This window comes from Peromyscus californicus, unplaced genomic scaffold (genome assembly GCF_007827085.1).
Source record: "Peromyscus californicus insignis strain IS unplaced genomic scaffold, ASM782708v3 Scaffold_5__1_contigs__length_169319896, whole genome shotgun sequence".
NCBI lineage: Eukaryota > Metazoa > Chordata > Mammalia > Rodentia > Cricetidae > Peromyscus > Peromyscus californicus.
The window spans coordinates 42,757,192-42,780,141 of record NW_026294573.1 but is presented as its reverse complement, the minus strand read 5'-3'; the positions used below and the strand labels follow the sequence as shown (position 1 = coordinate 42,780,141).

Genomic DNA, 22,950 nt, shown 5'->3' with positions numbered 1-22,950 from the left:
TCCTCTTTTGTATTGTGATTTTATTATTGTTATTTATTTTGTTAAGTCCATATATTATATAAAACATAACAGGAAAAAAATCAACAAATTTATAAAATAAATTGAAAATGTTTGGATGAAAAAACACAGGAGCATTGCCTTCGTGTCTATAGGTCTCTCAGTATGCTGTTGGTCTTGCATCTTAAGTATCAAGGAAAGATATCTAGCTTGAAACAAAAGTTGACATGCTGCAAGGTTAAGGAGCAGTTAGTTTGGTGATGGGTCAGGAAATAGTATTCTTTAAACCTTATCCTAAAATATTGGCTATAATAAATGCTGATATGCAAAACACAAGCTTTTATCAGACAGCAAGAGGAAAACCTGAGTGAATGAATATAACTTACCTCCAAGTCCTCTGAAAGGAGGTAAGTAAATAAATACTGTGTCTTACCACTGTTCCCCCCAAAGCATTATTCTAAACATGCAGGAGGGTGTTATGAGCAGCTACAATCAATCAGATCTACCCAGAGGTAAGCTCAAGGCCAAGAATAGGAGAGTGGCTGAAGAAATTCTCCTGGGGCCAGTACCATTTCAGAGAATGCCCATCTATGCTAGAAGATAAATCTACAGCCTATGTTCTTTTCATTCAAAAGGACAGTCCCAGTTTCAGCCTTGCTGAAAAGAGGCACTCTTGACCTGCTACTGACAACAGCTGGGAACAGGGTAAGCCTGGCATAACGTTACCTAGCAAGCACATGCTAGCTGTTCGGTTTGAAATCTACCAAACTGTAAATGTGAAGGGAAAGAAAGCATTGAAGACGGAGCAGTTCCTCAAGGTAAGGAACAAAAAGAGGGATTAGGCACTCTCTCAACTCTATATGGAGAACTTCTGTCTCAAGCTAGGCAGGAGATAAGAGTATTATCAAAGGCTGACCAGTCCATTTGATGACTAAAATAGGGGGGTGGGGGCAACAGGAAGAAAGTCAATAAAAGGAGTATTTCTAGGTCTGATTAGGAAGCGAGTCTAAGGCAGCCACACCAAAAGTACCCGACTTGTGACTCAGGCAGCAATCTGGTGGCAAAATATTTCAAGATATTTTCAATCCAGAGAAGTGTATAAAAAAATATTGTTAACTGAGCAAATTAAAACCAAACTTCCAACAGTAGGAAATCTCTTCAGATCTGAAATCAAAGACACTCACTTTTCATCAATTTTGTGCAGCATTAGGAAAAAAAAAGTAACAAATGTAAAGATTTGTTTTATTTCTACTAGGGGAAGGAAGAGGATAGATATAAGTTTTATCCAATTTGCTGTTCGCTGTGTACACACATACCCACACACATACATATACATACACACCAAAAGTTCCCCCCCAAAACCAAAAAACCACCCTCAAACTATACCAATACTTCATTTTGACCAAAAGAATAGATCCTGGGAAGAAGTGCAAAATGCAAAATCAAATGACCGAGAAATGCTGAACAAACAGCATTATTAATATACAAAATATTTATATTACTGAACTAGTAACAGGTGATGTTCTCCGTGTCTGTAAAACTTTGGAACAACAGAGCTGATTGTTAAATCTAGTCCATGCCAGCTTCCAGAACCCAGAGGATTTTAGTTAGCTTCATTTTTCGATGCTTCATCAAAATTTTCTACAAGATCTGGTAAAAAGAAGGAAGGAAAAAATAAATACAATGCAAATGAGTCAAAATAGTTGCAACTAGAGTTAGGCAAAAAAGGAAAGGCAGAAACGAACTAATGGCATTTTAGTAGTAATGACTTTAAAAACAGTAATCTTAAGGAAATGCCCTTCAAAAATGTATGGAAAACTCCTAGGGGCTGGAGAGATGGTTAAAAGACTGGGTGTTCTTTCCAGAGGTCCTGAGTTCCATTCCCAGCAACCACATGGTGGCTCACAACCATCTATAATGAGATCTGGCACCCTCTTCTGGTCTGCAGGTGTACATGCATACAGAATGCTGTATACATAATAAATAAATCTTTGCCAGGTGGTGGTGGCGGCGGTGCATGCCTTTAATCTCAGCACTCGGGAGGCAGAGGCAGGAGGATCCCTGTGAGTTCGAGGCCAGCCTGGTCTACAGAGTGAGAACAGGCACCAAAACTACACAGGTTTCTGTCTCAAAAAAACAAAACAAACAAACAAACAAAAAAAACCCAAAAAACTTCTAAGGTGTAGATTTTTTATGTCAGTTTAATGCCAACAATTTTTAAAAATTATTTTATTATTTTATGTGTATGGGTGTTTGCCTGAATGTATGTTTGTGTACCATGTGAGTGCAGTACCCAAGGAAGCCAAAAGAGGGTGTTGGATCCCCTGGAACTAGGGTAAGGCTGTGATTCACCATGTGAGTGCTGGGAATTGAACCCAGGTCCTCAGGAAGAGAGGCCAGTGCTCTTATTCGCTGAGCCATTTCTCCAGTCCTCCAACAAAAAAATTTCAACAATAACAATGTATACTGATAATAAGAGTGATTTCAATTTAATACATGCAGGCAATAGAGCTTTGTGGAATATTTTCTGATGCTAAGTTCTGAATGAGGGAACTTCTGTGTTCTTATTTACTCTATCCTATTGTTGGGGTATCAGTCTGGACTCTGGTCTTTGTGATCTCTGTCAAAGAAACAGCATAAAAGATAGGTAAATGCATTTATAATAAAGTAGAGTACACACTCAAGGGGTTAAGTGTGGACAAGGCTTAAGAGACCATTGACCCAGACTATATCTTAGGCAGGCGGTATATTATTCCTGAAGTCTCCAGAACAAACAGCTTTGGGGGTGGGGTGTGGGGGGGGTGTTAGTGGTTTTTTTTGTTTGTTTTTTGTTTTTCAAGACAGGGTTTCTTTCTGTAACAGCTCTGGCTGTCCTGGAATTCACTATGTAGACCAGGCTGGTCTCAAACTCATAAGAGATCCACCTGCCTCTGTTTCCTGAGTGCTGGGATTTAAAGTCATGTGCCACCACTGACCAGCTACAAACAGCTTTTCTTGAGGGACTTTGTTCTCTTTAGGTAAGTGACAGACCTGTTTGGTTGGACACTGATAGAAGGCAATAGTGTGTCTTTGTTCTTTATCAGATAGCCTTCTACTATACAGTAATCTTTTACCAAGTTTAGCCTTCTGGATAGTATTATATAATGGCAGTTCAGGATAACATGTCTCATCCCATGGCCAGAGATAGGGCTTAGGGGACATTTTTCTGACCTGAAGTTCCAGTTCTTGGTTTTACAGGCTGATGATATGAGGGAGGGGCCGCTCTCCAATGTCTTCCAAGCCAACTAATATCTAACTACAAACCTAACACTATCCATATCACTATAAATCAAATGAAATCCAGTCAAAAAATTCTCTAAGTCATCTATGCAATAAGTGAGAAGAGATAAATTAATTTTTTTGGTTTAAAAAATGACACTATTAATTTATGTGTGTGTATATGTGTGTGTGCATGCATAGGTCAGAGGACAACTTGTACAAGTTAGTCCTCTCCTTCCACCACGTGGGTCCCAGGGATGAAATTCAAGTTGTCAGGCTTGACATCAATCATCTTTCTAGAAGAGTCTTACTGGTCTGAGACAAATTTTAACACTAACAAAATGTCTTTTACCTGGAACATCATCATCCTCTTCATCAATGTCTTCTGGTTTTGGTGCTTTACTATCCAATACTACAAAAAGTTTATGTGAATATTAGTCACTGAGAACAAAGAGCTTCACAGAACACCTCTAATACTTATCTTCTCTCTGTCTAAATATCCTATGGCTATTAAATACAGTCAATCTAAAATTCACTTCTTTTTTTTTGCTTAAGTAACACAAAAAACTGATATTTTAAATTAAATACATATTAACCACACAGTAATTGCACTGTGCAGTAAAGGTGAAAGATACATGCTATGTACGCAGTGTGAGCACATGACCCCTGAAACAGGAGGCTTTCTGATGGTTAGAGACAAGATCTGCATGAAATCAAGACCAACTTGGAAATTCATAATTTATGATTACCATACTTTAAATGGTCATCATAGTACCTACCAATGGACAATATTGTATCTAAGTTGTCTATAATACACATTTCAGTAATTAAAAAAGCAAACTATAAGTTTTATGAAGCACACAAGTGGCGATATACAAAGTATAAGAATTATCTACTGAGGCAAACCCTCTCAGTTTAAGTAACACACTTTGCTTTTGAGACAGGGTCTCTGGCACAGGCTGGCCTCAGTTTCCCTAAATTGCTGAGGATAACCCTGAACTTCTGTTCCTTCTGTGGGAACTGCAAGCATGTGCCATCACACCCAGTTTTTTTACTGCTAGGGATCAAACCAAAACTTAAGCATAGTATGCTAGGACTCTGTCAGCTGAGCTCCACCCTCAGTTTCAGATGGGATGGTTTTAAAATCATTAGGTTTTTTAAAGCAGGGAAGAGGGAAAAAAATACTAAACTGAGATGCATACCTTGTCGTGGGAACTGTTCAGCTAACTTTCTAAGGCTTGTTAAGCTGTCAGCACCAAGCTGACTTAATATTCCAGGAAGCATTTCTGTGATTGGTTTGGCTTCTGCATGGCCAGTAATTGCAAAGGTGTTAGCGGAGAGGGAAGCTTGGACTTTGGGGTTGTTGAAATGAATAACTGTTCCATCATCTTTAATCATGTTCACCTGTATGGGCACAGAAAACAATGTATTTCACATGCAAGATTCAACTAAAAATATCTTTTAAAGAAGCAGTTTTATCATTATGGCAGTTGACACAGTAGCAATCTCATAGCAGTAATTAGCTCAGCCGTGAATATGGCAGACAAAGATCCTTGCAATGGAGTACAATGGCGGTGGATAGCAGAGATTAATAGAATTGTTAAGAAATAGTCACCCGGGCCTCAAGGTGGAGGCACTTCATGTCCACTTTTTTTTTTTGGTTTGGTTTTTTGAGACAGGGTTCTTTGTTGTAGCCCTGGCTGTCCTGTAACTCAAGAGATTTGCCTGCCTCTGCTGCTCAAGTGCTGGGATTAAAGGCGTGTGCCAACCACCACCTAGCTTCTTTTTTAAATTTTTAGTTATTATTTGTATTATTGTATAAGGGTATGATGGAGGGCAGGATGGCATGTGGAGGTCAGAGGCAATATTGTAGAGTCACTTCTCTCTCCTTCTACCTCTGTGTGGGTTCTTAGGATCTAACGCAGGTCATCAGGCTTCTGAAGAGCATCTTGACTACCCCTGATTATTTGTTTTTAAATCAGACACAAAGGTCTTGTGATGTTGTCCTCAAATGGCTGGGGCTACAGGTGTATTGCTAGTTTGTTTTGCATTCTCTGGGGTACTCTGGGGTATTCCAGGTGCTAAGCTAAGTCCATCCCCAGCTCTTTACTTTTTATTTTGTGATAGATTCTTACGAAGTTTCCAGGCTGACCTTGAATTTGTGATCCTCCTGCCTCAGCCTTCTAAGTACCTAGGACTACAGATCTGCACCTACAGGCCTGACAATTTTCTCTAATTTCTTAAATATACCTTCTCAACCACCTTCACTAATTTCTGTAAACAAAGCTCTCCCACTCACTCACTCACCCTCCAGGACGTGCTTTGTTAATAAGCAGGAGTCCTTTAACACCATCCTGCCATTATTTCTTTAGCTTTTACCAATTTGATCTGACTATTTCAGATTAATTTATTTCACTGTCTTGGGATTTACAGAAACATAAGAGTGAATACATGCTATTTAAGTTATTTCTCTCTCATGTATTTCCTTTCTACATTTTTTTGTTGTTGTTTTGGTTTGGTATGATCTCATTCCACCATGTGGTTAATTCCACTATAAAGGTCACCTTGGTAATAAGCGCTTATTATATGAAGGTCAGAAGAGTCACACTCACTACTTTAGAGGCACCAAAGGGTGCTTGTCATCACACAGGCGCCAAGTGCCCTCGTGTCAGTGGGAAGTGGGTTCCCTTCTTCAGAGGACAGTCACCACTGACAGCAAACGGAGGTGGAGATGAGAGAAAGGGGTTTTTTAAGCTTTTCCAGACAAGGTTTCTCTGTATAGCCTTGGCTGTCCTGGATCTCACTCTGTAGACCAGGCTGACCTCAAACTCACAGAGATCCACCTGCCTCTGCCTCCCAAGTGCTGGGATTAAAGACGTGCACTACCATGCCTCCTGGCTCAGACAATACTTTAAACAGAGTATATACAGATATATCCTTGGAAATTACAAAATAACCCTATAAATCATTTCTAATTTTTTTTTTTCAGAGACAGGGTTTTTCTGTAGCTTTGGAGCCTATCCTAGAACTCACTCTGTAGACCAGGCTGCCTCAAACTCACAGAGATCTGCCTGTCTCTGCCTCCGGAGTGCTGGGATTAAAGGTGTGTGCCAACACTGCCTGGCACTCATTTCTAATTTTGTGTGTGTGACAAAAATCACTATTTAGCTGGGTGGTGGCACACGCCTTTTATCCCAGCACTCAGAGCCAGAGGCAGGAGGATCTCTGTGAGTTCGAGGCTAGCCTTGGCCTACAGAGCTACAGAGTTCCAGGACAGCCAGGGCTACACAGAGATGCCCTATCTCTAAAAACAAACAAACAAAACAAAAACCACCGTTTGATTTTATGCCGTCCTTTTCTCAGCACTGCACTGGACTGTATTTAAGGACCTTTGTATGTTGTTCTGTTTGTTTTTAGACAGTTTCACTATGCAGCTCCGCCTGGCCCTGACTTACAGAGATCTACCAGTCTCTGCCTCCCAAGTGATGAGATGAAAATCATGTATCACAGCCGGGCGGTGGTGGCGCACGCCTTTAATCCCAGCACTCGGGAGGCAGAGCCAGGCGGATCTCTGTGAGTTCAAGGCCAGCCTGGTCTACAGAGTGAGTTCCAGGAAAGGCGCAAAGCTACACAGAGAAACCCTGTCTCGAAGAAAAAAAAAAAAAGAAAAAAGAAAAAAAAAATCATGTATCACCACGCCCAGTTTATTTTAGTTTTTTTTTAGTTTATCATATGCATGCAGCAAGCATTCGATACTGCTGCTTTAAACAAATGGCATCATAACTCAATTTATAGCAACTTTAGAAGATAAATTATATTTATTCTGAAGAAGACTGCAGCTTTGGTAGAAAAGTTAAATGTGAAAGTGGCGAAAAGCCTGGGAGACCTGGGAGGTAACAGTGGATGTGAAGGGAGCTGCCCTGAGTCTACTCTAGAGTCTATGATTTACTAAGAGACAAGAATAAAGGAAGAATGGTACAACAGTCTTTTTCAAATCACATGGTTCAATAAAGGATTTCTACAAACACTTCTGAACTGGAAAAATGGCAGTATTGGAATCTGAGACATTCTTGACTTGCAGACATTAAAGTCATAATTGATTTGAAATTCATATTGTTCTTTATGCTAAAGAAGTAAATACAGAGGACAGTGCTCTTGGTTAAACACTATACTCCAGGACAAACAGCTGGTTAAGTACGAACTAAGTACTTGAAATGAACTAGAGTTTCTCAACTTACTATTTGGTTTCCTTCCTACTAAGTCATCCTCATGCTTAAAACATCTGTTTATGCCGGGCGGTGGTGGCGCACGCCTTTAATCCCAGCACTCGGGAGGCAGAGCCAGGCGGATCTCTGTGAGTTCGAGGCCAGCCTGGGCTACCAAGTGAGTTCCAGGAGAGGCGCAAAGCTACACAGAGAAACCCTGTCTCGAAAAACCAAAAAAAAAAAAAAAACATCTGTTTATAAAACTCCAATTCTATGCAAGCTTGTCAAATATTTGTCTCAGAATATAGGTCAAATGGAAAAGAAAAACATTACAGATATGTGGAGAATATATATACACACATACATATACACACTGGATACAAAGAGGCTAACAGGATCAAAAACAACTCATTTATGGATTTTCTTTCTGTTCGGGCTTCTCTTCCAGAGGCTGGAGGTTGAGTCATACTGTACACCCTAATACACGTCTTTTCAGTGTAAAATGCTGTTTGTCTCACTTGAGTGTGACAAGTAAGATGAACGCCATTTCAGACTGTGGGTAAATTTATTCACGATTGTTTTAAATGGGTGGTGTAAAGGATGCAGCTGCATGAATAGGAAGGTGCAGAAGAGTGGAAAGTTAATCTTAGAATATAGAGAATGCAATAGTAGGAATTAAAAAGGCTAGAGTACTTCATTTCTGTTGCAATTTCCCTCCATCTTACTAAGCAAATGGCAGTTACGTAAGGCTCCTGGGCACAAGCTGTGAGAAGCAACCAAGGGATGAATTACAGGGCTAAGCAAGCTCAGTTCTCCAGCTTTTTTAGGCAGGAGAATTCACAAAGCAAGCTGTACACATTTCATATGTGTGTAAGTCATGAAATGTATATATAGACAAAGGACAGCCATCTCGCTGGCCTCAAACTTGTAATTAATGAATTTCCCTTATTCTAAGACATATCTAGACGATCCCATCAGTGTTTCTGAAAATCATTATATAACTTGTTTTGTTCAAGTCAAGGTGTCACTATGTAGATTGGCTAGCCTGGAACTTACTATGTATACCAGGCTGGCCTCAAACTCACAAAGACCCACCTACCTCTGCCTCGCACATGCCCAGATTAAAGGCAAGGGCCACCACGACTGGCCATTACATGTTTTCATGCATGCATGTAATGCCATAGAGCTTCTTTTTCCCCCCCTCACAAGAAGCTGTAATTAACCCAAAAGTACATGAATAAGTCATGATATATATAGTATGCTACATGATCCTAAACAAAAATATTTTAAATCTGCAAAAGTTATGTAAGTAAATGTTTTGCTACTGAAAAAAAATCAACCTAGAGAAAAAAAGTAAAACTTTTTCATCTTATTGATTCAAATAACTGAAAACTTTGGAGTTGCTACTTTGTAACATTAATTACTTGTAAACGTATATTTTCCTATATATATAGTCTTTGAAGACTGGAAAATAATATGCTGGAAATGGATAGGAAGTGGTAAGAGCATGCATGTGCCTATTATAACAGGCATCACTAATTCTCTGTGTAGTTCTAGGGGCTGTGACTCCTCAAAAAATTAGGACTAAGTGGGAGTGGTGGTGTATGGTTTTAATCTCAATTTAACACTCGGGAAGCTAGGCAGGACGATTATGAATTTGAGGACAACCTGGTCTACATAGCATGACCTTGTATTTTAAAAAAAAGTTAAAGTGACAGTATCAACAAAAGGAATTAACAACACAGTTTAATAGATGTTATAATAAAAAGTATGTAAGAGCTAAGAGTTACTCAGTGATAGAATACTTAACTGGCATACACAAAGTACTGAGTTTGATTCCTAGCAATACACATGCATGCACACGCATGTGCGCACACACTCACACAGGGGAGGGGGAAGGAGGGAGGCAGAAAGAGAGAGAATATCTAACTTTTCTTTCTATAAATGTTTGATTGCTACCAGAAGGCTTCTTTGAAGCAATCACTTCTACATAAAGATTTGAAAGAATAAGAAATGGCAGGTCTGGAGAGTTGGCTCAGCGGTTAAGAGCATTGGCTGCTCTTCCAGAGGACCCGGGTTCGATTCTCAGCACCTACATGGCAGCTCACAACTGTCTGTAACTCCAGAATCCAACACCCTCACACAGACACACATGCAGGCAAAGGACCAATGCACATAAAATAAAAAAAAAAAAAAAAAAGCCGGGCGGTGGTGGCGCACGCCTTTAATCCCAGCACTCGGGAGGCAGAGGCAGGAGGATCTCTGTGAGTTCGAGGCCAGCCTGGACTACCAAGTGAGTTCCAGGAAAGGCGCAAAGCTACACAGAGAAACCCTGTCTCGAAAAACCAAAAAAAAAAAAAAAAAAAAAAAAGAAAGAAATAGCAATATCCTTGGAAATATTAATAGGGATTTATTTTATCCATAATGTCACTAATACTGAATTATGCATGGTAGGTGCTGTATCACCCAGGCCATAAGATGGGTTTTTTTGGGGGGAGGGCAAGTAACATGGAAGGGACAAAAGGACAGGAAAAGGCTGAAAATAAGAAAGTACAACTGAAAAGATCACAAGGGAGCTAACTTAGCATAGCATCAACTTTGGTTTTTAACACTTCTTAGTTCAAATCTAGAATTCCAGTCCTTATTATCTGTGACACCACAGGCTGGTGAAACTCTGCAAGCATTACCCTTTTCATTTGTAACTAATAACTCATCGGATGCTATGAAGCTGAAATGGAGTAATACATATTTATATGGCTAGCTGTCTAATAGCTTCCCACAAGATTGTAAGTTAGAAATGACAGAGGCTATGGAAAATACTTTCTGCATCACCTTTGACAAAATGGTTGGTATATAGTAGATATGCAGTTAAGTGTTGACTATCAATAAGCCCTTTAGTGTGACAATTTCAGTTACAACAGACCTATGACCTCAGCACAGTTTGATAGTCTTTTGAAGAGATACACGGTTACTAACTAGGGCTGAAGATACAGCTCAGTAATAGAGTGCTTGCCTAGCCCTGGGTTGAATTTCCAATACCTCGAAAAAAATTACTGTGTTATTTCACTATGAAGCAATTATTTTTAAAAACTGTAATTTGAAGGGCCACAGGAGCTGGAAAAGATATTTAGGTAAGTAAGACTACTTGCTATGCAAGCATAAAGACCTGAGTTCAAATCCCCAAAACCCATATAAAAAGCTGGGAGTGACTCCCCCGTGACTGTAACCCTAACACTTGGAGAAAAGAGGGAGACAGGAGGATTGCTAGGGTTTGCTGGCTGCCAGGCTAGCTCCAGGTTCATTAAGATATGCTGTCTCAAAGGAGTAAGGTGGAGAATGATACAGGAGGATGGCTTCCATGAAGCATGCCATACTGGTGGTTCTGTGTGTCACCTTGACACAAGCTAGAGTCATCAGAGAGGAAAGAGCCTCAGTTGAGGAAATGCCTTCATGAGATCCAACTGTAAGACATTTTCTCAATTAGTGATCAATGAGGGAGGGTTCAGCTCATTGTAGGTGGTGCCATCCGTGGGCTGGTGGTCCTGGGTTCTAGAAGAAAGCAGGCTGAGCAAGCCACGAGGAGCAAGCCAGTAAGCAGCACTCCTCCATGGCCTCTGCATCAGCTCCTGCTTCTAGAATCCTGCCATGAGTTCCTGTCCTGACTTTCTTCAGTGACGAACAGCAATGTGGAAGTGTAAGCTGAATAAACCCTCTCCTCCTCAACTTGTTTTTGGTCATGGTGTTTCATCACAGCAATAGAAACCCTAACTGAGACACATGCATACAAGCATGAACCTCCACATATATGTACACATACTACACACACAGCACTCTTGAACTGAGGCAAGACAAATAGCCATAAAACCTTCTAAATTTGAACAAAAACAAGCATTTATAAATACATATTCGTGGAAATACTACATAGATAAAGTCAACACCACAAAACGGGGTGTGATGGTCTACACTTATAATCCCAGCTCTCAGAAGGCTGAGGTAGGATTATTGAAAGCTTAAGGCTAGCCTGGGCTACATAATGAGCCCCTGTCTCAAAAAACAAAATACAAATTAATCTATACTACAAAGGAAATATACTTTTTAATCTCTCTATATAAATGTTTCTCAACCAAGGGTGACTTTTCTTTCTTCCAAAGGACCATCTGACAATATTTAGAAAGAATTTTTTTATTGTGGCACTGGCTGTTTTTGAGACAGGGTCTTTCTGTATTATATAGTCAAAGCTGGCCTGAACTTGTACTGGGGTGTGCTGTGGAATAATCCTTCTGTACACTGTGAAAACACTCTCATTGTTAATGAAAAGCTGATTGGCCAATAGCCAGGCAGGATTTTCAGGGCAGAGAGAATGCTGGGAAGAAGGGCTGAGTCTGAGGAGTCACCAACCACAAAGGGAACAGGATGTGTACAAAATGAGGTAACAAACCATGAGCCACAGAGCAGCACATAGATGAATAGAAATGGGTTAATTTAAGTTGTAAGAGCTAGCTGGAGATGAGCCTAAGCTATCAGCCAAGCATTTATGATTAATAATGAATCTCTGAATGGTTATTTGGGAGCAGCTGCCAAGACACAGGAGAAAACTGCCTACAGGAGTGCAAACGCCCAAGTGCTGGGAGTACAGGAGTGGACCAAGACAGCCAGCTCAGACAGTTTTGACTGTTACCAATGAGGTGGTGGTGGGGTGTTATAAGTGATTAGTGGGCAGAGGCCAGGGACGCCATTAAACATCCCAAGAAGCACAAGAGAACTGACAACAAAGAATTATCTGCTCCAAATTATCAATAGGGATGAGATTAGATGTATGAATGGGTTGGAGAAAAGTAGTAGAGCTATAAATTATGTAAACATTTTCAATTATGTTAGGTTTGGTATTATTATAGTTTGTGTCTGCTATAACTTACTACTAAGTTTTGGATCTTATGAATTTATTTTTGGTGTTGTTAGGATTAAACCCAAGGACTCAGGCATGCTGGCAAGTACTTTATCATTGAGATATATCCTCAAAGAGAAGTCTAAAGGAACTTAGCTTTGGGGGTATCTTTGTTCTCTAATATATCCATGATTGAGAATATCTGTCTGAATTTTTTTTTCTTTTTTTCTGAGACAGGGCTTCTCTGTATAGTCCTGGCTATCCTGATACTTGCTCTGTAGACCAGGTGGGCTTCCAAACTCAGGGATCTGTTTGTCTCTGCCCTCCCCAACCCCACCCAGTGCTGAGATTAAAGAAGCGTGTCACCAGACTTGGTCTGTCTGAAATTTTAGTTCAGTGCAGATATATAAAAGCTTTGGGGGCCAGTGAGATGGCTAAGCAGGTAAAGGTGCTTGCTGCTAAGCCTTATGTGATGGTCTGAGTAAGACTCCTGGGTCCCACACAGTAGATGATAACCAACTTTCAAAAATGTTCCTTTGATCTCCACACAACACCAGCCCCCACCATGAATAAATAAATATTTAAAAAGACAATATATAAAACCTTTCAACAGCTCAGAAAAAAATTGAAATTAGACATGCAAATCACAGCCTAATCTTTACCTAAGTAAGAATTCTGTCACCTCAAGCTGAAAGGAGAAAAAAAATGCATGTCTTATATTTTCTATGATTTTATCAGTACTGATTGTGAAAGTAGATTTAAAGGAGGTTAATTTTGCTCATTTGCATGTGTATGCATGGTGAAGCACTCTGCCATTTCATGTCTTTTCTCTGGGATTCTTCTTATATTATCAGTATTTATCCATTAAGAACCTCAGTGTACTGGGCAGTGGTGGCACACGCCTTTAATCCATCACCCAGAGGCAGAGACAGGTGGGTCTCTGTGAGTTCGAGGCCAACCTGGTCTGCAAAGTGAGTTCCAGGACAGGCTCCAAAGCTACAGAGAAACCCTATCTCAAAAAAACAAAACAACAAAACAAAAAAACAGAAAGAAAAGAAAAGAGAGAGAAAGAATGGACCTCAGTGACTCAGTGATAGCCAGGTGGAGTGGCACATGCCTTTAATTCCAGCACTTGGGAGGCAGAGACAGAGAAATCTCTGAGTTCAAAACCAGCCTGGCCTACATAGTGAGTTCCAGGCCAGCCAGGGCTACACAGTGAAACCCTGTCTCAAAAACAAAGAAAGCAAGCAGGACAACACTTCACTTCTCTCTGTTTCCCAGCTGGATCCCAGCTCCCTCACGTTCCTGTCAGACCTTCACCATCAGGATAAACAACACGCTCAGACTGGGAGCCAAGATGCTCCCAGATCCCTCAAGATGCTTCTGTCAAGTAGTTTATCATAGCAGTGAAAAAATAATTAATATACTAGACTTTTAGAAGTTACCATTTTTGAAAGATCCCTAATAAATCCAATCAGCTGAGTATAATCAGCTAACCAGTGAGAGAATACTTTAAAAAAATAAAACTGGGCTGGAGAGATGGCTCAGAGGTTAAGAGCACTGGCTGTTCTTCCAGAGGTCCTGAGTTCAATTCCCAGCAACCACATGGTGGCTCACAACCATCTGTAATGAAATCTGGTGCCCTCTTCTGGCCTGAAGGGATATATGCAAGCAGAATACTGTATACATAATAAATAAATAAATTAAAAAAAAAAAAAGCTGTGAAAAAAAAAATAAAACTAAGGGCTGGAGAGATGACTCAGTGGTTGAGAGCACTGGCTGCTCTTCCAGAGGACCTGAGTTCAATTCCTAGCACCCACATGGCAGCTCACAACTATCTGTAATTCTAGTTCCAGGGGATCCAACATCCTTACACAGATGCACCAATGCAAATAAATAAATCATTAAATAAATAAAAATAAGCCAGGTATAGCAGCACACACCCTTAATCCCAGCACTTGGGAGGCAGAAGCAGAATTTCTGAGTTCAAGGCCAGTCTGGTCTAGTAGTGAGTCCCAGGACAGCCAGGACTACACAGATAAAGCCTGTATGGAATATACCAAAATAAGTAAATAATAAAAGTAAAAATGAAGAAAGAAAGGGAGGGAATCAAATCCGTATAAAGCTACTGCTAGTAGAAGTTTCTGGATGATGTAATAGAGACTTTGTAGTACAGAAAAGTGAATTTAGGGCACAAGCAAAAGTCTCATTTGAAAAAATATTGGGTTTTACTTCTACATCATTAGAAAAAAATAACTTGCTTGGCATCGGGGCACATACTTTTAAACGCCAATAAAGGAGGCAAGATCACAAGTTAGAGGCCAGTCCCAGGATGCAGTGACCCACAGAAAAAAAATAAAACAAAACAGAAAAAGAAACCTTTTTTTACATTAAAGTTCAAGAGCAGTTTCATAATTGTCATACATGCAAATACCTTAAGTCTGAAAAGTCTGAAGAAAATCCCTAACTGCCTACTGAAATCATTTTATCCCCAAAGCAAATTTAACAACTACGTTTTTTCAAAGATATGTGCATGAAATATTAAAGATTCTTCTAAGCTAGCATTTTAATTTGAAAGGTCAAAAGAACTGTGCATGTGCCATTTTATTTCCTATAATTTGGGCTTTCGAAGCATTCATACCTCTTCAATACCAGCTATATTGTTCACAGCCAGTTTCTTTAGAGAACTCTGAAGCTTTTTGTCATCAGCAGTAGCTGTCCTATGTACCACCTTCTTCTTTCTGCGAGCTGTACCCTGGAAAATAATCAGACAGAGGTGTCAATATACATAGCAACTGGCAACAGAATCACATCCTCCTGGTCACAATCTAAAATCCACATTGGAAAAACTAACCGAACAGTAGTGATAAACGAGACCATGGAGCTGTGATATTTCCGCCAACACCTGAAGGGCACTTGTAGTCAGCTGTTATTTCATCATTTCAATACATTATGTTTCTAAATATTACTTGTTAGTAGAACACAATTTATAACTCTGAAGACCATCCAGTGTGCTTTATAAACATTTTATGCTTTCACAGAATTCCTGTCAGCCCCTGCCAATAAAGTCTAAATATGATCCCAAATCTTAGGAACTATTATATATTGAGAATTAAATCCCTACCATGTGAGTACTCCAGAGTCAGAGAATCCAGGAATGGGGGAGGGGGACGACAAGATTTTACTTAAATTCTTATATTGCAATAAAAGGGAAGTGTCAGTAAGTACTTAAACCAATTAGATCACTTCCAACAGGGTAAGGGTATAACAAAACAAAACTAGAATGGTTAAAGAGCAAAGCACAATTGTACTAGAAATGAGACCCATGACCAGGCAGGAGTGATCCAAGCAGAATGAAACAAGACTGAACTTGTCTTCTAGACAGAGAGGGAGCCAGTGTGGCTGGAGCAGAGTGAACAAGGAAGAAGGAAGAGGTAAATGAGTCAGACAGACACACAAGGGCCACACCATGTCGATTAGAATCTCATGGGCAGGTGCTCGACTTTATTCTAATTGCAATAGGAAGCTATTACCAGAGACCTCATCTGACCTGTTTATTCTCATTTAAGGTTGCTACAGGAAACTGGACCTAGAAGCTATGAGACCAGTCAGGGGGCTGGTGCACAAGTGTGGTGAGAGATGAGAGATGGCCACAGGTCAGACTGTCACAAGAGACAAAGTGACTTCTGATGGTTTAGATGTGGGATATGATGATAAGTCTTAGAAAAGGTTTATTTCTCTATTGATAATTAGAAATACAGGGGTGGAGATATGGCTTGGTGGTTAAGTGCACTTGTTACTCTTCTAGAGGATGGTAGTTCAAATCCTAGCACCCATGTCAGGCAACTCATAACTGCCTGTAACTCTAGCTTCAGGAGATCCAATTCCCTCTCCTGGCTCCTGATGACATCGGCAGACACAGAGACACATATACACAAATAAAATTTAAAAAAGAATAAATATATTTTTTCCATTAAAAACTATTTAAATAATAGGTTAAATTTCTGGGCCAATTTTTAAAAAAATGTAACCAATATCAGAGCTGAAACACTACCAAAAGCATAAGTTCTGAGGTAAGCTCTTTCTGAAATAAGGAGTGATAGACAAATGGGATGTTTAGTCTCTTAGTAGCCCCTGCAGTAGTCCTCAGGAACTCAGCCTTACAGAAGAAAGGCTGTGGTTTGTTTCACAATCCCAGTGGGAAAAAAAAGCTCTGGTTGCAAAGGTTATGATGACATCCAGTTGCTAACAGAACCCTTTACATAGATGGTCATTTATCTTCGAAGTATTCCTAATTCAGGAATAGTTTAGTTGCTTGCTCTGTATTTTTGTTTTGAGACAGGGTCTTGCTATCTAGTGAGGCAATCCTGCTTCAGCCTCCCCTGTGCTGTGATTACAGTGTGCCATTAGTCAGAGCTACTCTACTGAAAGGTCTTCAGGTACTTCGACTAAGCTACTATGTAAGTAGTTTGTACACACCTATAATCCCAGCATTCAAAAAGAGAGACAGGAGGATTGCTTAAAAGTTTAAGGCCAGTCTAATCAACATACGAAATTCCTGGGCAACCTGGACTTCAGAGTGAGACTCTGTCTCAAAAAACAAAAACAAAAAATGCAACATGTCTACAGACTTATCAGTCCACTAATGTTCCTTCATCTCCTAGATTTTATAGCTGGTAAAAACCACAGACCCACATTCTAAAATCAAAGCCTGGGGAACACCCTCAATTCTTCTCTCTGCCCTTTATCTCCCCACATCCCATCTGTCATTAAATCATGTCAACCCAACCTCTAAATTTGTGTCCCATGTTGTACAATAGCTCCAGACTGTTCTCCATTTGATCCCATTTTCCACACTGCCACCAGTTCTAAAACAGCTATCATTTCCTCCTTTTTTGTTGTGTTTTGTTTTTTCAAGACAGGGTTTCTCTGCATAGCCCTGGCTGTCCTGGAACTGGCTCTGTAGACCAGGTTGGCCTTGAACTCACAGAGATTTGCCTCCCTCTGCCTCCCAAGGGCTGGGATTAAAGGCATGCGCTGGGCCGCTGCCACCGCCACCACCACCACCACCCTACCTTTTTGTTGTACTTTCAAGACAGGATCTCACTATATGGTTCTGGCTATGTAGACCAGGCTGGTCTTGAACTCACAGAGATCCATCAGGCTTTGCCTCCCAGGTGCTGGAATTAAAAGCCTGGGCCATCACACCTGGCCATTGCCTTCTTAAAAGCCTTTAATAGTTGTCCACTGTGGATGGATAAAATCCTAAGCTCCTTAGAATAGTATATAAAAAGTATGATGGAGCCCAAACTACTTGGTCATCCCATCCCTACCATTTTCTATCCATTGTATACTCTAAACTAGCTGTCCCAAACTAAAGCCAGCCATTATTAAGGTCCATATTTTCTCAGCACCCTGTGGGGCTTTGCACATATGCAAATAGCAATCCCCATTTTAGCCTACCCCCCACTAACCCTTCCACCTGCTGGTCTAGTGATAAATTCTTATTTATCTTTTAAATCCCAGCATGACTCTCCTAGGTAAAATACTTTGTTCTTCATTACAATACTTGTTCTTCATTGAAATTGTGAGCATGACTTTCTTCCATGCTGAGCTATGTCAATGTCAAAAGCAAGAAATCTTGTTTATTTACTATGCCTGTTACAAATTAAGTTAACAGTAGATAAATTAATGCATGTACCAGCCACTACATTAAAAATACATAATTATGGGGCTGGGGATATGACTCAGTTGGTCAAGTGCTTGTGTCAAATATAAGGAACTGAGTATGGACAACCAAAATAAAAACTGGGGATGGCCAGTGTAACTCCTGGAAGGTAGAAACAGGGAGATTCTGGAGGCTCACTGGCCAGCCAGTCTAGCTGAATCAGCAAGCTTCAGGTTTAGTGAGAAACCATTATCTCAAAAAATACAGTGGGGCTGGTAGGATGGCTCAGTAGCTTAAAGTGTTTATGACCAAACCTAATAACCTTAGTCAATCTCCAGAACCCACGTGGTAGGAGGGAACTGACTCCTGCAAGTTGTCCTCGGATTTCCATGTGTGTGGTACACATTTGCAGGCATGCATGTATGCACATGCACATATGTGTATGAAGAGGCCTAACTTAACATTAGTTCAGCCATGACAGGCTGCAAACAATACTAGAACTAGGCCTCACCTACAAAGGTGTCTATTTTCATTGCCATCAGAGAGAAAGTCTTCTAATTACCTGTTTTAGATCTAGACAAATTATTATCAAATAGGAATGTGGTCTGATTTTAATCATTGAAGAGATTTTGGACTCAACGACCACAAATACAAAGTAGTAATACTATCTTACAATCATACGTGCTCCTACCAGTTTGTCTTACACACTCACCTTGCCCCCTATCCGGACCTGAGCTTGAAGTTTGGCTAACTTTTCTTGATTCATGCTGTTGGTAAATCTAGGGGGGAAAATAGATTTGTTAAATTGACTGTTTTATCAAAGTTAAAAACTTATTTATACAAACAATACCTTTTGCTTCACTGAGCATTACCGTCAAGATCTTATCAATACTGTCTATATTCGTAATAGTGATAACCTGTTCTAGCTTCACGAATCAATTTTTTAAAAAAAATTAAATATCACATGGGAGTCAAATATACAAACAGCAAATGAATGGGATTCAAAGTTGCCTATTTAAAGATCCTTTTTTAAAACATGACTCAGTTCTCTGGCATTCAGAAAAACCTAACCAATTATGAAATCCCTGTAGGCAAGCAGGCTTTTTCTTCCAAAGACTTTCAAAGCAGAGAACAATTACCAAATGTTATTAGCAAAACCTTCAAGTAGATTGTTTTCTCTGGAATCACATTCTGTATTTCTTATAAAGGATAAATATGACACAAAGGAAAAAAGGCTAGGTAAAGAAGAAATGGAACAATAAGCTGTCAGGCTGTCAAAATACAAGCGAGTCACGTCCTCTATTCAAGGTCAGATGTGTTAATAATGGGAAACTACCAGATTTCCAAACACTCCCTGATTCAGCAGCACCCGAGTTCATTCTAGACCTTGCACTGATAGAATACGTCACACTTAACAAGATATTGCTGCATAGAGGGTAAAATGTTTCACTGCACAATTTGACAAAGATGTATCTTGGCTACATTAACATTAAGTTGGTGCGGGGGAGAAAAAAACAAGCTTTTATAGCAAATCTTGGCTTTTGAAGATTCTAAGGACATTATAAAATCATGAATTCTAGTCTGGTCAGTGACACTCTTGGTAAGGAGAACAACATTCCTCGATCTAGAAACAAATAAAAGCTAATTCCAACATTCTTGTTTGACTTGTTCTGTGGCTCACCAGATCATTACTGAGATGTGAAGGAGGAAGTAAGGGACTAGGTTATTATTAAACTTTTTTTTTCTAATTCTCTAACCTTGTAATTGCATCATTCAGATGAGAAGGATACAGTTTTTCACATTTGGGGGCGGGGGGGGGGGGGGGGGGGGGGGGAGAACCAAAGATCATGTAAATTACTAACCATTCTGAACTGGCATTGAAACTTAGGAAACTGACCTGTATATATCATTGCTGTAAGGCTGAATCCATTTCCCAAATAAAAATTAGAACCTATGGCTTCTCAATTTGTTCAACATTCTATCACGATGGTCATGCAGCTACAACTCTTGTACGGGAGGAGTTGTGTGTAGAATCCAAATCGTCTTAGATGTGTGCCAATCTTAGCTGTGCCACAGACTTAAACTTGCTGATATAAACCTCAATCTTGTATTCAGATATTCACAAAAAAAAACTAATGTTCGTTTTCCTCAAAGGATTACAGCCACGGAGGTATAGTGAAATAACAAAGCACTTAAGGAATTTCTCGCAAAAAGGAAGTCAAGAGAAAATATTAGAACTAAACACAGCACAAGCCCTTTGGGACTATTCCGCATTTTGAGTAACAATCCCAAAGAAGAGAGATGGAGGTTGGAAAGACAAGACAAAGCATCCAGACTTGTTTGAAGCAGAAGCAAAACCAAAATTCTTTCTTATGTTATAGATGAAAGAATGATTCCATTCCAGGTGGCCAGGATAACAGAATTAAGAATTCTTATTCCTAAGGAGTACCTCGGAAAAAGAAGGAAAGTTTAGGGAGCCTGGGAACTTAAAGCAGCAGGGGAGGGAGAGATGTGGGCTGTCTCTCAGCTGTTGGGCTGTGTAGGATTCAATTAGGAAAGAGATTTAGACTCAGAGACCCCAACAATCACCTGGTTTACTCTCTACTTGATATCTTCAATGTACCTGTCATTCTTGTTTTATATGTGAGGTCATCTCAGATACCTGTTAGTGCAGCAGGGCATAAATTACAAACAAAACAGCCTTCTTCCTAGTTTAACAGAAAATGAAGGCCTGGAAAGTTCCTTTCTGTGTCCCAGAGGGAGAAGTGACTTCCCAGGGCCACATGATCACTGAGTTGAGTCTCCAAGAATCCTTTTTTTGCACTTTTCTCAAGGACTTCCGAAAGAGTATGAGATGAATCAATATTTATTGAATGCTCAAGTTCTAAGCACCCAGGTACTTTCACATACATCATGTTTACACAAGATAAAAATAATTTGAACTTTCAGCCCGAACTTTTTATGTGAGGTGTCTCTAATAGTAGCAAAAGCTGTGGAATCAGAAAACCCAAGGTTTTACCACTTAGGGCTTTGGAAAGGTATTTAACTTCTTTGAACTCACTTGTTTCTCTGCATTAAGAGAAGTATACCACCACACACTTTACTGAGTTAAAGGATGAAAGCTTAGATTATCAAGTTAATGTAAGATACTTAATAGTTGGTAACTATTGTTACCACTCTTCCAGAGGACCACTGATGGTATAATGAAAGAACGTGGGAACGGAAGTTGAAACCGCCATTCACCAACTGTGTAACACTGTGCCCTGGCGATCAATCATCAATGTGATGAGGTTATAAGGATGGGCTGTCTCAAAACCAAGGTAGACTTGTAAACAAACACTGCCATTAAAAAGTGAAGAGCGCCAGCAACCTAGTTCCGGCCCAAGAGGTTGGGGTCCGGGTGCTAACCTCAGTTTCCCTATCCGTAGACTGGGAGGAGCCAATGAGATGACAACAGATAAGCTGTACAAAGCTCAAAGCGTCTGACACTGTTGTTGTGAATAATGAGTGACGGGACGTGGAGGGTTCTACCCTCCTGGGACTGGATCTGCGAGGCCAGAGCCCGGGCCCCGTTCCTCCACAGCGGGCGGTGGTGCTGGGGACCTTCCCTCAGGTGCCGACCCCCAGCTGCGCCGCCCGTAACCGACAGGCCGGGCCGGCCGCCTCCGCCCCCACTCGCCGCGCCACGGCGGAAGTGGCAGCCCGAGCGGACGGCGGGTGTCGGAAGGGGAGGGCGGGGGGAGACCGTGCGCAGCGGCCGGAGGCCGTGGGGTGGCGGGCCCGCCGGGGGTCTCACCTGCAGCGGGGAGGGTCCTCCAACACCAGCACGCGGCAAGAGCAAGATGGCTGCCTCAGCGGAGACAGAGAAAGACCGCGGCGGCGGCGGCGGGAGCGGCCCACGTGACGCACGGCCCCGCCTCGCCCGCGGGAGGCGGGGGTGGGGGGGGGCATGGCAGCCGCGCGCCTCCCAACTACAAAGCCCAGCCTGCCTCGCGAACCCCAATATTCTGATTGGCGGCGGGTGCATCCTGGAGGTGGCGGTCCCCTCGGCGTCCCATTGTGTCTGCGCTTACCTTTTGTCTTGGACCTAACAGAAGGGCGGCCTGGGATTTAGTCCGAGTTGTATACTTTGTGTGGATGTCGTTCACTGAGCCTTAAGCTCTGATAGACTCTACTAACACCAGGAGGGAAAGTCGAGAAAGGTTGACTTGTTAGGTAGTAGAAGGGAAAGACATCCTTGACCCAAGACAAACCAACAGATTTAACGGGAAAAAAGCTTTACACTTTAAGTGATTGTAGTGACTTATGTCCCGGTTCCCTCGGTCCACTTCGTCAGTTGTGCAATAAGAAGCCCCAAGCATTTTTTTTTTTTTTGGAGGTTGCGTCAGTTGATTGCATCATGCCCGAGTGAAATACGTGCGGGATGCACGGGGAAGGAAAGGTCCAGAGCTTCTCCAAAGTGCATGCCTGCAAGACACAGACTCGTGCAGAGCAAAACGGGCTTACTGGATCTCTTCGGAATGCCGAGCAGAAGTCAAACAATGAAATGCTATAGTCTAGTCTTTTTAATTTGTACAGGGGGACGGGAAATTCCAAGCCAACGGGTGACAGGTCCTCAGTCGTGAGACGCAGAATTCACAGATAATTTGCATTTTGAATAAATTCAATGCAGTGGTCCCTGGGAGGGAGGGGCTAGGCTGGAGCTCAGACGCAATTAACAACGGTTTTCCCGAACCTCTCCCCAGCCCCTACCATCTCGGCCCACCTTATCGGGCTGTGTTCCTAGGCTTGGACAAACAGGATTTAGGGAAAGCAAACTCGAGATGTACTCCCCTATCCTTCTACGTGATCTGCACCTTTAAACTTACTCCATTCCAAAGCGGACCCCGGAGGCACCGCCCACATCCGTCTAACATCACTTCCTTCAGTGTTTGGTG

The 22,950-nt window shown here is 41.1% G+C and overlaps 1 protein-coding gene across 5 annotated transcripts; it reads right to left on the bottom strand.

Moving 5' to 3' along the window:
• Positions 1 to 22,800, bottom strand: Btf3l4 (basic transcription factor 3 like 4). 5 transcript variants are annotated; one of them, XM_052715766.1, is made up of 7 exons: positions 21,810 to 21,909; positions 19,911 to 20,451; positions 18,726 to 18,792; positions 14,987 to 15,100; positions 4,458 to 4,659; positions 3,608 to 3,667; positions 1 to 1,647 (listed from the first exon to the last, which is right to left on the bottom strand). In XM_052715766.1, the coding sequence occupies exons 3-7, from the start codon at positions 18,777 to 18,779 to the stop codon at positions 1,601 to 1,603; spliced, it is 477 nt and encodes a 158-aa protein (XP_052571726.1). In that variant the 5' UTR covers positions 18,780 to 18,792; positions 19,911 to 20,451; positions 21,810 to 21,909; the 3' UTR covers positions 1 to 1,600. The 5 variants fall into 5 exon arrangements, with proteins under 5 accessions (XP_052571726.1, XP_052571727.1, XP_052571724.1 ...); XM_052715767.1 differs by lacking the exons at positions 19,911 to 20,451; positions 21,810 to 21,909 and adding an exon at positions 22,087 to 22,800; XM_052715764.1 differs by lacking the exon at positions 19,911 to 20,451 and having other exon boundaries at positions 21,810 to 21,944.
• Positions 22,801 to 22,950: the final 150 nt, after the last annotated feature.

What these genes read in the sequence shown, in the direction of transcription:
- Btf3l4 (XM_052715767.1), bottom strand. Translation starts at nt 18,779, where the DNA reads ATGAATCAAGAAAAGTTAGCCAAACTTCAAGCTCAGGTCCGGATAGGG. An exon ending in ATATAGCTGGTATTGAAGAG is followed by an intron (nt 4,660 to 14,986) that starts GTATGAATGCTT and finishes GTGCCCATACAG; the next exon opens with GTGAACATGATTAAAGATGA. An exon ending in AGAGGATGATGATGTTCCAG is followed by an intron (nt 1,648 to 3,607) that starts GTAAAAGACATT and finishes TCTTTTTACCAG; the next exon opens with ATCTTGTAGAAAATTTTGAT.